This window comes from Trichosurus vulpecula, chromosome 2 (assembly GCF_011100635.1).
Source record: "Trichosurus vulpecula isolate mTriVul1 chromosome 2, mTriVul1.pri, whole genome shotgun sequence".
In the NCBI taxonomy this organism is placed as follows: domain Eukaryota; kingdom Metazoa; phylum Chordata; class Mammalia; order Diprotodontia; family Phalangeridae; genus Trichosurus; species Trichosurus vulpecula.
The window spans coordinates 371083666-371097341 of NC_050574.1; the positions used below are offsets into that span (position 1 = coordinate 371083666).

Genomic DNA, 13676 nt, shown 5'->3' on the forward strand with positions numbered 1-13676 from the left:
TTTAGTTGTCAATGGAGCCACTCAGGGTAATGTATTTCTTCAATTTGTCCTCCCATGAAGTAGCTCCTTAATACTTTGCAGTTCTGTTACTGCCATTCTGAACCTCATTCAGTGTGGGGAAGAGCAGTCAACCATCTAATGCTCCAAGGAATGTTGAAGAAGGCCAGGACCTACCATGAGATTGAAATGGCAGGCTCTCTCTCCATGGCACTGCCTCAGACAGCCAAAGAGCAGGGAAAGTCTCCTGTTAACAATGTCCCTACTCAGGGAGAGGCAAGAAGCAGGAGCTGGATTCAGCACAGCCAGAAGTTAGTCCACCAAACCTATTCCTTGTTGCTGTTCTCCTTTGAGTCACTGAATTCTTCTTACTGTCTTCTGGGACCTGGTCATCAAATTCCAGGACTGACACTGCACACCATGATTAACTCCAGAATAATTTCAGTGGGGTTGTTTTTTTTTTTGTTTTTTTTTTTAAGGAGGCCTTCCTTTGGTCTTGTATGGGAAATAGGTCCTTCCAGATTTTGCTTAAAGGTACAGATCACAAGTTGGTATTTTGAGATTAGCAACTACTGCTGCCCCAAAGTTAAATGACACAGGTAATGATTTAATGCACTTGGCATCTGAAACAGCAAGAAATATTTGCTGAGGATCAGGAATATTTGGGAACAACTAAAATGGTAGAAGAAAGAAGGGTTTTAGTTTGGTGGGGGTGAGGGAAAAGGGAAAAGGGAGACTCCTAGATGTGAACAGAACAAGATAGCAAGATAGGTGCTATGAGCCAGTGAAAATGTTTGGCTACAGTGTTCTGAGCCCCAGGATGCATGTATGGCCCATGAAACTGGGCATTGCTCCCCGCAAAACCCATCTCAGCCTCTTGTTGGATGCCCTTAAGAGTCAAACTCCCTATGTCCTTGGCCCTCCTTCCTCACTCCTTATCAGGTAACATAGAATCATTTTATTAGATCCCATTTCACTAATGCCAATATTTCCCCCTCTGGATGATGGGGCAGGAGCCTATTGGTGCCAGTCAGTTTTTAGTCTAAAATGGCAGAAGTCTGAACCCCAAGGAACTACAGGACCCTTCTGACCAGAGATGCAGTTTCCCATCCAGAAGCCAGCCTACCGTGTGCTTCCCTCAGTCCACAGCAATGGGTGTTGAACACTGAAGGGCTCTGCTGTTCTTCATCTGGGACTTCTTACCTTATAGGATTTTCAATTAAAAGACAGCCTGGGCAACTTGGTGACACAATGGATGGAAGGCTGGACTTGCAGTCAGGAAGACCTGAGTTCAAATCTTGCATCAGATACTAGCTGTATGACCCTGAGCAAGTCACTTAACCCTGTTTGTCTCCGTTTCTTCATCTGTAAAGTTATCTGGAGAAGGAAATGGCAAACTACTCTAGCATCTTTTTTAAGAAAACCCTAAATGAGGTCACAAAGAGTCAAAGACCATAGAAACAATAGAACAACAACCACTTGTGTTCCAAAAGACAGGATAGACTTGCTGCTGAATTTTCAGGATAGAATATATTGGCAACAATCTAACATGACCTAGGACTCTCCTTGGATTACTTTATCAGTTTCCTTTAGACCTGTAAGGAACTTACATACCTTATTTTCTAACTGAAAGATTTCATTTTCTGAAATTTTAAATACAGATATCCTATCAACAGAAATACACACCAAATGAAGCTAAGCCAGTTCATATGTAGACCATATATTGTCCTCAAAGATTATACCTGTTTCCCAAAGATTATGTTATTTTTCAAATGGATTTCAAGAGTCTTACCATGAGCCACAATCTAAAATAACCTGGAACTCTCCACAGGCTGTAGAATCAATATCCTAGAAAACCTGTTTCGGATTTATCTATCTTGATTCCAGGCTTAAATATTTTGTTGCAATCGCTGACGTAGATATAGGTTATGGATTAAGAATACCTACCAAAATGTAGTCGTGTAATTGGTCTTTAAGTAATGCGCCAGACATAGTTTGTTTCCTAAAGATTGTAGCGTTCTGCACAATTTTCAGGTGTCCTCTTATAGAACACCATCTAACAAACACTGGTAATCAATAGCCGCAACTGGGTCTCTGTAGGTGAGGAATTCTACTGGATTTAGGCATTCTCTTATTTGAAAGATTTCACTGCCTTTGACTGAAACAGAATGGGAAACCAATATTAAATAAATGGAACTCAACCGTGAGTTTATTTAGTCTACCATTTTAGTAGGTTAGTAAATCAATACATGGAAGTCTATCTACACTATTTTATTCATGTAATTCATGAAATGATGGGGCAAATACTAAAGATAATAGAGATTTGATTGCATTATCCTTGTAGGGTTTTAAGGATTCTTCTTTTTGGCATCCATCTAACATGAACTAGAGCTCTCCACCGGCCACTGGATCAGTGTTCTAGATGACCTGAATTGGACCTAAATATCTTGCTCCTTAGTTAGGAATGTTCCATTATTTTAGACTGAAGTGGTTATCCTATCAGTTGAGAAGAATATGAACCCAAGGCAGTGAATGAAGTGAGCTTCAGACAATTTACATCACACCACAAATGTAGTAAATTTTCAGTTGCATATTTGGATTCCTAAAGATAGCACTGGGTTTTATTTTCTGTTTCATGGAATGCTCCTTCAGGCAACATTCTCCACTTGCTACTTTGTTAGTGTCCTTGTGAAACCATATTGGGCTTAAATGTCCGGTTTTTTTTTTTTCTAAGCTAAACCAACAAACATTTATTAAGTATGTACAGTGTGCTAGGCACTGTACTACGAACTGTGATTACAAAGAAAGGGGGGGAAAACATATAGATTCGTATTGATAGAAAACCACAAAATAAGCTACTTCTCTCTCAAGAAGCTCAAATTATTACCGTTAACCATATCTAAAATATTTGAACCATTCCAGTGAATGGAACGGGAAAAATACCAATGTTTCTTGTCTTACTAGTAGATGAAAGCACAGTACCTTGCCCGTAGTTCGTGTTTAATTAATGCTTACTGTTCTTCCCCACCTTATAGGTTCTTTAACAATCTGTTTAAACAAATCTTTAAGTAAATTCATTTATGTCCTCAATATCCCAGAGAAGCTATTAACGGGAAGCTTTTTATAAAGGAACTGGCTACTCTCTTTAACTGTATGTTTACTTAGATTTGTGTTCACACAAACCTTCTTTAAAGTTCACTAGTAATGGCTGCATATTTTTAAATTATGGTCAAACAGTGAGATTATGACAATGATTTTCTAGGAGAGTGAAGCCTGCTTAACCCAAGATCCAGAATGAAGACAATATGGGACACTTTCTGTTCATTCAGTCATTCAAAAACCGTTGTATCTATGTATAAAACAAGATGTTAGGATCCATGAGGATCCAGAGAGGCAGTTAGGTGGCACAGTAATTAACCAATCAGTAAAGTGTCCTGTTTTGAGACAGCTAGGTGGTTTAATGGAGAGAGTACTGGGCCTAGAGTCAGGAAGATGCGAGTTCAAATCTGACCTCAGACACCCCCTAGCAGTAACCCCGGGCAAGTCACTCAACTGCTGTTTGCCTCAGTTTCCTCATCTGTAAACTCAGCTGGAGAAAGAAATGGCAAACCACTCCAGTGTCGTTGCCAAGAAAACCCTATTTGGGGTCTCGAAGATTTGGATGTGACTCAACAACAAAACCCTGTTTTCTGGTTGAAAGATTTTGTGGCCTTAAATTGAAATAGTAATAGCAGTAGTATGGCATTTACTATGTGTCAGGCACTGAAATATAAATACTTTATTGAATTCCCTACATTGTACCCAAAAATTATATTGCTTTATTCAGAGTTTTCAGAAGTCCTCTTATAGACAGCAATCCTACATGAACTGGACATCTCTACTTGGAACTGGATCAATGTTGGTCAAGAAATTTATTGGATATATCTTCCTTCTTATTTGAAAGATTTTATTGCTATAGATTGGAACAGCGATATCCTCATGACTGAGAGCATTACTAAACAAATGGCAATAAATAACTAGGTCTGTAGTCCCTGCAGCACTGCTAAGAGAATGATGATGCAAGTATTATTAGCCCCCTTACTTAAAGGTGAGGCAACTGAATCTAAGAGAGTAGTGATTTGCTCACAAACAATGCCACATGGAAGCCCGCAAAAGAGAAAAAAGACTGGCAGGCACTGGATTGGACATTAGAAGGCCACTGGTGCCCTTTGACATCACATTTTTTCAGTAGTATATCTTTTGGGGTGACATTACAACTAATTAATTTAATCCTCTTGAGAGGAAAAAAAAAAGTCCAGGAATTAGTGGGAGAGAAAATTCTAATAAAAATAAAAGAAATAATAATAATAATAATAACTGTTAATAGCAAATCACAGTGTGTAAAGTACTTAATACACATCTCATCTGAACATCACAATAAGCATTTACAATGCATACTCCGGAAATGATGGAAACTGAGATTCAAAGAACCTAAGGATGGTTGGGGACCAGTATTGCATCACTGATAAATACCAGAGGCAGGACTCCAACACATGTTACATGACTCCAAGTCCACTATTCTTCAGGGAGGAGAAAGCACTTAACCTACGAATAAATATTATTGGTGCGCACAGCCCTCTCACTCACTCGAACCTTTGCAATCTGGCTTTTGATCTCATCACTCCACTGATTTCTCATGACCTTTTCTTCATCCTCATCCTTTCTCTTTGCATTTGACATTGTTAACGACCCACTCTTTTTTTTCATCCATTCCTAAATACTCTCTCCTCTGTGGGTTTTCACGTCACTCCTCTTTCCTGGTTTGCCTCCTATCTCTCCACTCCTTCTCAGAAAAATATTTATTCCTCTTTTTGAGGTAGCAAAGAATAGGAATCCAAGAGGAAGCTCATAAATTTAGGAATGGCTGAACAAGTTGTGGCACATAAATGTGATGGCATACTATTGTGCCCTAAGAAACAGTAAAAGAAATTATCTCAGAGAAACCTGGGGAGACTTGAATGAACAGAGGCAGAGTGCAATAATCAGAATCACAACAACAGTTTCTGCAATGACAATATGGTCAAGACAAACAACTCTGAAAGACTTAGAACCCCTAATCAGCGTACTGACCAACCACAATTCCAGAGGACTAATGATTAAACATACTACCCACCTCTGAATACAGAGGTGAAGGACTCAGTGAAGAATGAATGAGAGACTTCAATATACTGCTTTCTGAGTTACACAAATCTAACTAGAAAAAGAAAAAAAAAAAGAAAGAAATCAGTTGAGGGCCTGAATAGGATTTTCAAAAATTAGCTCTAATGGACTTCTGACAATAACTGAATGGGAATAGAAAAAAAATATACCTATTTCCCAATTGTGAACAGTACCTTCACTAAAATTGTCCATATGCTAGGGCATAAAAACCTCATGAATATAAAAAAGGGAGAAATATTTAATAATGACCATGATGCAATAAAAATTATATACAATAAAGGAAAAGTGAAGAAAGAATTAAAAATTAATTGGAGACAGATGGCAGAGAAGCAGGAAAAAGTCCAGGTTCCTCACCACAACTCCACAAAGATCTATGAAACACATCACACCAAATTTTAATCAGGATTTTTTTTTAAATCACAGCAAGTCATTTTTTCCAGGCCAGGTCAGCATAATGAAACAGACAGAGAGGTCTGAGAACAATGGCAAAAAGTTCAGATTGCTGAAAACTGGAAGAACTTCTGAGCAAACAAAAGGGAGGTTCAGAAAAAGTAAAATGAATGATTTTGAATACATAAAATTTAAAAGTGCATGTACAATCAAAACCAACTCATCTAAAATTAAAAGAGAAGGACCCAACTGGGGAAAATCCTGGTGGCAGGATAATCTCTGATAAAGCTTTCCTTTTTAAGGTATATAAGGAATTGATTCAAATTTTGAACCAGTCATCCTCCAGTTGACAAATGGTCAAAGGGAGTGAATGGTCAGCTCTCAAAGGGAAAAAAAATCAAAGCTAGCTAAAGCTAGAACCACATGAAAAAATGCTCCAAATCACTAGAAATTCAAATTTACTTTAAAGCAACTCTAAGATTCCCTCTATGACCATATAATAAAGCATAAAAACCTCATGAATGCCAAAAAAGTAGAAACATTAAATACATTTTTTGAATAACCACTATGCAATAAAAATTCTACCCAATAAAGAAACATCAAAAGGAAAAAATGGATTTTTCCACCTAATGGTATTTTATTTTTTTCCAATTCCATTTAAAGATAGTTTTCCACATTCACTTTTATAAGATTTTGAGTTCCAATTTTTCCCCTTCGTCACTCCCCAAGATGACAAGCAATCTCATATAGGCTATACACATACAATCATATTAAAAAATATTTCCACATCAGTCATGTTGTGAAAGAAAAATCAGAGAAAAGGAAAAACCCACAAGACGTAAAACAAAAACAGAAAAAGAGAAAATCGTATGCTTTGATCTGCATTCAGACTCCATAGTTCTTTCTCTGGATGTGGACAGCATTTTCCATCATGAGTCTTTTGGATTTGTATTAAATCACTGTATTGCTGAAAAGAGCTAAGTCTTATAAAAGTTGGTCATTGCATGATGTTGCTGTTGCTGTGTACAATGTTTTCCTGGTTCTGCTCACTTCACTCAGCATCAGTTCATGTAAATCTTTCCAGGTTTTTCTGAAATCCCCATTCATCATTTCTAATTAGCACAATAGTATTCCACTGCATTCACATACCACACCATCCCCTTAATTTCCAATTCTTGGCCACCACAAAAAAGAATCGCTATAATTATTTTTGTACATGTGGGTCCTTTCCCCTTTTTTATAATGTCTTTGGGATACAGATCCAGTAGTGGTATTGCTGGATCAAAGGGTATGCACATTTTTATAGGGGCATAGTTTCAAAATGCTCTCCAGAATGGTTGGATCAGTTCACAACTCCACCAACAATGCATTAGTGTTCTAAATTTCCCACATCTCCAACATTTATCATTTTCCTTTTTTGTCATATTAGCCAATGGGATACGTGTAGGGGTACTGCAGAGTTGTTTTAATTTGCATTTTTCTAATCAACGGTAATTTAGAGCTTTTTTTTCCGTATAACTCTAGTTTTCATTTCCTCATCTGAAAACTGATTCATATGTTTTGACCATTTATCAATTGGGAAATAACTTGTATTCTTATAAATTTGACTCTGTTCTCTATATATTTTAGAAATGAGGCCTTTATTAGAGACATGAGCTATAAAAATTGCTTTGCAGCTTTCTGATTTCCTTCTAATCTTTGCTGCATTGGCTTTGTTTGTGCAAAGACTGAAAAAATGGATTTTTCAACCAGGATGTTTCAATTTTCAAATTAGGCAATTCTAATTCTGTTCCATCTTAGCTCTAGTGCTTGGCCCCATTGCTCTTAATTCTGCTTTCTGTAATCATATCCACAAGAGAGCCATTCAAATACCAGGAAACCAGCTAGTATGTCTCCCCTAAGGATTATCTTGTCCTCAAAGGCTAACCATACCCATTCCCTTCAACCAATCTTCATATGGCATGATCTCCAACTTTTTCAGGATCCTGATAACCTTTTCTAAATATGCCTCATGTAACACAATATTTCAGATTTCTAACTAGGGAAAAGCACAATGTGATTAATATATACCTCATTTTGGATGCGCTCTCTCTCTCTCTCTCAATGAAGCTTAAGTCTACAGGCAACTCTCTAAAATTGTGACAATTTGTAGTAGTAGCAGTTTCCTCAAGGGAAATATACCAATAAAATCACAAGCTTTTTAAAAAAAATGTATTTTTTTTAGCTGTCAAATCACAATGCTGACATGTTTAGCTTACACTCCATGCTCTCACTTTGTTAGTGATTTTTTAATTGTTTTATTCATAAGTTGATGGACATGGAAAAAAACAGCCATGTACCAAGGGTGGGGAACCTGCAGCCCCAAGGTCACATGTGGTCCTCTAGGTCTAGTCTGGCCCTTTGACTGAATCTAAACTTCACAGAACATAGTTCTGTGGCCCTAAAGGGTGTGGCCCCAACACCACAGGTCCACTGCTGATCAGAACAGAAATTTCCTTTGGCAATAAGGCAGCTCTTCTCATGTGTTAGCTAAGGGGCGAGATGAGAGATGTTTTGATCCTCAAGAACAAATTCAAGCAGGAGAGCTAGCCTCAATCTTGGCTCTCAAGATGTCTATACCATGCATTTATCCAGGCATGGTTTCATTTTGAATCTATACATTCAGTTTGTTGTCAAGCTAACTCCTTGACTAGTGCAAGTCAGGGAGATCCCCTCCCTTATCCCTGAACCTCCTTGAGGGGATAAGGAAAAGCTACTTGTAGGAGATGACACGTGAATTGACCTCTGAAGCCATCATCATTTCATGGACATGTATACGAATGTGTGTGTACAGACACACACACATATACACACAGAGCACTACTACTGACCTCCTCCCCCAACACAAACATACATATCCTGACACCACCATCACCACTCATCACTCACTGCTGGGATGAAATATATTGTAGTGATAGGTATGAGCAAAGGCATAAGAAGAGGAGAGGGCAAAGGGAAGAGTTTGACTACAATATAGAGAAAGACAAGGGAGTAGCCTGGGATAAACATCAGAAACCAGGGTGACATTGGCTTGCAGAACGACTCTGAATGACACTGTATTTATACATAACTTCCTAGGCAATGGAAAGCCACTGGAGGGTTTTGAATGGAGAAGTAACTATTCCATCAGAGCTTTAGCAAGATAGCTCTGGTAGAGGTGTGAAGGATATAATGAAGAGGGATGAACTGATACCTTTGGGAGCTCTGCCCAAAGTGAGGAAAGATGTGTAAGGCTGTCTGTAGACAATGAACCCTCAAGGGGATTTTAGACTGGACCTTGCCCTTGAAGCCCAAGCTCACTCCAACCTTTGGGAAAAGGATTGTTGGGGAGAAAAGATGCTAACTTAATACTAAAATGACTTTTACCTGTGGCAACTGAATTGTACATTCAGCTTGTATCTTTCTTAAATGGTTTCCAAGCATCTTGAAAATGTGCATTGCTTTCATTTTGTACAGATTCTGAGGAGAGGGGATGAGGCAGGAGATTACACATGTCCAGGGGCCTCTGACATATTCCCTCATTTTCTTCTTCCTTATACTTTTCCTTGAAGCATTAGCTCTTTCTGTACATATATGTGGTGGTATGGCTGTGTTTATACATATTCCTATATATGTGCATATATATCTCTCTATGTGTGAATGCACACATGTGAAAATCCAAGTGTACACACACAGATAGAGACAGAGACTGGACTTGTGATTTAACTCATTTTAAATCATATGAAGTCCCCAATAAGGAATTTTCTACACCAATGCAGATCAGCCCCTCTGTAACTTAGTCTTAGAAAGCTGCCTAGAGCACTGAGACTTACCCATGGTCACAGTCTGTATGTGTCTGAAGCAGGACTCAAACTCAGATCCTCCTGGCTCCAAGGACAGCTCTCCATCCACTATATCACACTGCCTCTCTATACATATACACCTATTTGTGAGTATGTATATAAAACATACTTTTTATTAGAATAGTCATTCCCCAACATAATACCTCACTAGAACATATTTTACAATATAAAAAATACAGGCAAAACCAACTGCATTTGATGGCACATGTTCCCTTCTACATTCAGTCTCCTACCTCTCTACCAAGAAGACGTGTTTCATCTTCTGTTCTCAGGGGCTAAGACTGGTCATTATAATTAATCAGTTTTTATTTACATTATTGTAGTTACTATCTATATAATTCTTATTCTAAAGGCACAAAGACCAATCTCCTCTGTCTGTATATAACATATATGTGTATAGATGGATGTATATATAGTGTTTTGGTTCTTATTATATATTAATATTATGTATAATATTAATATATATTATCATCCATTCAGTTCTTATTATGTATATGATATGCAATATCATTATATATTATCAGTTCAGTTCTTATTATACTTAATATATTGTTATATTTTATCATATACTAATATACTGTGTTAACATCATAAATATATTAATATTATATAAATACATTTAAATAATCAATTAACATAATAAAACATTTACTATGCTAATAATATATGTGCATATCGTGTATGTGTTTTTAAGTGGTGGCAAAGATATGAACACAAGTGGATAGATGTCTGTGGATCAGGTTCTTTAAGCCCTTTACAATGTTGCTCCAGCCTATGTTTCCAGGCTGATTCCACATTACTCTGGTCACATCAGTCCTCTTGCTGGCCATTCATGATATTGCTTGTATGTGACATCTTGCTGAATGGGACATTCAATCTCCTGCCTCCTCATCTTTTCCCCAGCTATCATCCCAAGCCTACAATGGTCTTCTTCCTTCCTCGTACTTTTGCAACCTCTAAACCCCTTCAAGGCTCTGCTCAAGCCACCTCTTTCAAGACGCTTTTCTTGATTCACCCAGTTGCTAGTATCCCTTTCCAGCCACTTCCCAAATATTTTGTATAAACTGAATATTCACTTAACTGTGAGCACCTTTTAATCCCCCAGAAGAATGTGTCCTCCCTAAGGGCAGGGACTATCTTTCTTTTATATTTGTACTTTCAGCACTCAACAGAGAGATTGGACCAAGTACTTAAATGCTTCCTGAAGGGGTGATGTTTTTGCAAACAGAAGATTCAAAAAACTCATCATCAAAAGAACCAGGCAACCTGCAAAAAGTCACACACCACAGGGGTAGAGGAAATAATTCTCGGCAGGTCAGGTGGTTTCTTGGTGCATAGTCTCTAGAATATCTGCAGATACTTGAAGAAGCTTTAGTTCTTCTATCCATAAATTCTCTATCAAAGTTAACTGGTCTTTCAGGGTTGCTTCTTCAGCCTTCATATGGGAAATCTAGAAACGATGTAAGCATCAATATTAGTAATAATTTCAGAAGAATTTTCCAATGACTGAGTTGACTCAGGAATATAAGATAAATGGTTTAACCCAGTGTTCCTCACACTGTGCTGTAAAAATATCCTCAAACAACCCGTTTCTTATTTTTTATGTGAACATTATGCTGTTTGTTAATACGAATTTAAAAATAATAATTTTAAAGCATTTTACTACAAAGGTTCAGCCAAAGGTTTTATCTAAGTTGAAGGCTTCTACCACTGTGGAAAACTGTGAGAATCACTGTTTTAACAGAAGACCAAAGCAATTCCCAAACACAAAATGTTTGAATTATAAAGCTCTATTGAGATGTGCAAATATATATGCTACTAAATTTGCCTGTTCCTTCCACATGCAATATTCCGGCAACTTCGTTTTATTAAAACAATCAACTGAATACCACCCCAAATACTATTCATATTTCACATTCACATATTTCATGTGCAGATAAAACAGAATAGTTTAACCTAGTTAGGATTTTTTAAATAAAGAATGTTGTGTTTTAGAAATATACCTTCTGAAGTGCAGTTTTGGCCTCTTCTATATGATAAATGCATATTTTTCTGGATAAAACCAAACTCTTCCATTCATTTGTGCTTGAAATTACTTCACCAAGAAGCACTTTCTTCCAGCATGTACTAGAACCAAAATATTGAACATGTTAACATCAGCAGCACTTACAAGAAGGGAAATATAAAAGCTGTGCCTCAGTACAAACCCACAAAATCTTTCTTACTTTCTTCTAAACATATTGTACATATTTGTGTTTATACACTTTATATTTATGTTGTATATACTTTTAACTACTTTAAAAATGTTTGTCTTCTGATCAGAATTCAAGTTCTTTTGTAAATTGGGATTGTGCACGCATTCTTTGAATCCCCAATGTGTTAAGACAGCCCCTGGCACACTTAATAAATGCTTGCTGACTGATCAACATCCCTTGTCCTCCAAATTGAAGCTGTTGATAAAAAGTACAAAGACAAACGAAGCCCTGGTTTCTAGATGAAGAATATGTTCAATTGCACATTGGGAACACAACTCAGAAACTTACAATTCATCCGCTTCAAGACATAACAACTTAAGGGCTGTAAGCAGTCTCCAAGATGGCCCATCCCATCCAAAAGTTAAATTCCTAAAGAAGAAAAATAACCATCAGTAGTAGAAATTATAAGTCCTTCACTGCAGCATACTATGACACACCATTATGGCCGTTTTCTTTAAGATCCTGCTAAACAACATGTGGCCTGTGATGTTGGGCCAAAGGAAAAGGCAGAAAAAGTCACAAATGTGAAAAAATAAAATGGATAGATAGAATCAGAATAAATAAAGCATTTATTAACCACTTACTCTATTCCAGGCACTGGGAATACAAATACAAGCATAAAGAAAGATAGGCCCTGCCTTCACATCCTTACATCCTAATAAGGGAAGACAATATGTGAAAAGGAACTGTAGAGTTAGAGGGTAAGAGTTCATTTTGGAATGAAAAGGAATTGGTCTCCTTCTAATTACCTATATAAACCTAAGGAAGTGGAGAACAAATGACACGAACAATCCAAAATTATTTACTCTTTGATTTGGCATATATTTTATAGAAGATTTACTCAATTATTCAATTTTATCCATGCGGGCATTCCTTCCAACTATGGAGATCAGAGCCAAACCATGCATGCTTTTCCATATGTTCTCCAGAGCAGATCCACCTAGCACACTGTCAGGGGCCTTCATCCTCATCTTGACATCAATCATATTGAGAGGAGCCTGCAGACTGTACACTGTGGCCATGTGGTGCAGTGAAGAATGTGCTAACTTAGAATTAAGAAAACCTGGGTTTATATCATGGCTTTGCCAATTAATTACAAGCTATGTGGCCTTGAACAAGTCTCTTTACTTCTCTGGGTCTTAATTTCCGCATCTGGAAAATAGGATGGTTGGACCTAATGCCCTCTAAGGTACCTTCCAGCTCTAATCTCTGAATTCTGGTTCCTAACACAAGTAGCCATCTTTTTTCTGATTATACACTTCTTCGATGATACACTTTATACCATTTTTCCCTTTTAACGTCAGGCCCATTATGCACTATTCCATTAATGATCTTGAATTGAAATTCTTCAGTGTCCTGAGTGATATGTGACTCATAACCAAATTGGTGGCTATTCTTGAAGTTAAAAAGACAACCCTTCAAAGAAAATGTTTGAATCCTTTTTCCAAAGGTAATGAAGCCTCGTCTTCCAATTCTGGGATCAATTCAAAGTCCATGTGCAGTGTATGCACACCGATGAACTGGTTTTACAAGTGGTTCACCCAAGTGAATGTCTCAGCCTGGATAACATGTCATTCATTCTTCATCTATTTGAATTTTTCCTATTTGAAAAGTTAAGAAAACTCTTGAGAGTGATTACAAATCTTGTTCAGGAGACTCTCTTAAGATCTAGGGCTTGCTGCAATGAGGACAATATCATCCAAAAATAGGAGCATCTGGGGAACATCATCACCTACAGGAAACCCCTTGACTTAGGCCTTGTGATGATTCTCCTCTACGACAATGGCAAAACCTTTGGTGTGCATCACTTACCTATATTTCATCTTTGAAGAAATCTTGTATAATTTTGGACTTTCAAGGAATCTTGTATAGTTATTTCCTTAATTATGTTTTTATGCTTTACTTTAATGAATATTTAGACCAGTTTCATGTTAAGAGGTAGAAGCTTACAAGT

At 37.3% G+C, this 13676-nt stretch overlaps 1 protein-coding gene across 1 annotated transcript in view; it reads right to left on the reverse strand.

Annotated features, from left to right (window-relative positions):
• Window positions 1-10141: 10141 nt before the first annotated feature.
• The window catches only part of SETD4 (SET domain containing 4), a 39196-nt gene continuing 35661 nt past the window's right edge, over window positions 10142-13676 (reverse strand). Inside the window, exons 9-11 of the mRNA XM_036745461.1 lie at window positions 12011-12091; window positions 11471-11594; window positions 10142-10917 (exon numbers count right to left, since the gene is read on the reverse strand). Coding sequence (XP_036601356.1) covers window positions 10783-10917; window positions 11471-11594; window positions 12011-12091 — 340 coding nt within the window. The 3' untranslated portion in view covers window positions 10142-10782. The remainder of the gene's footprint in view (window positions 10918-11470; window positions 11595-12010; window positions 12092-13676) is intronic.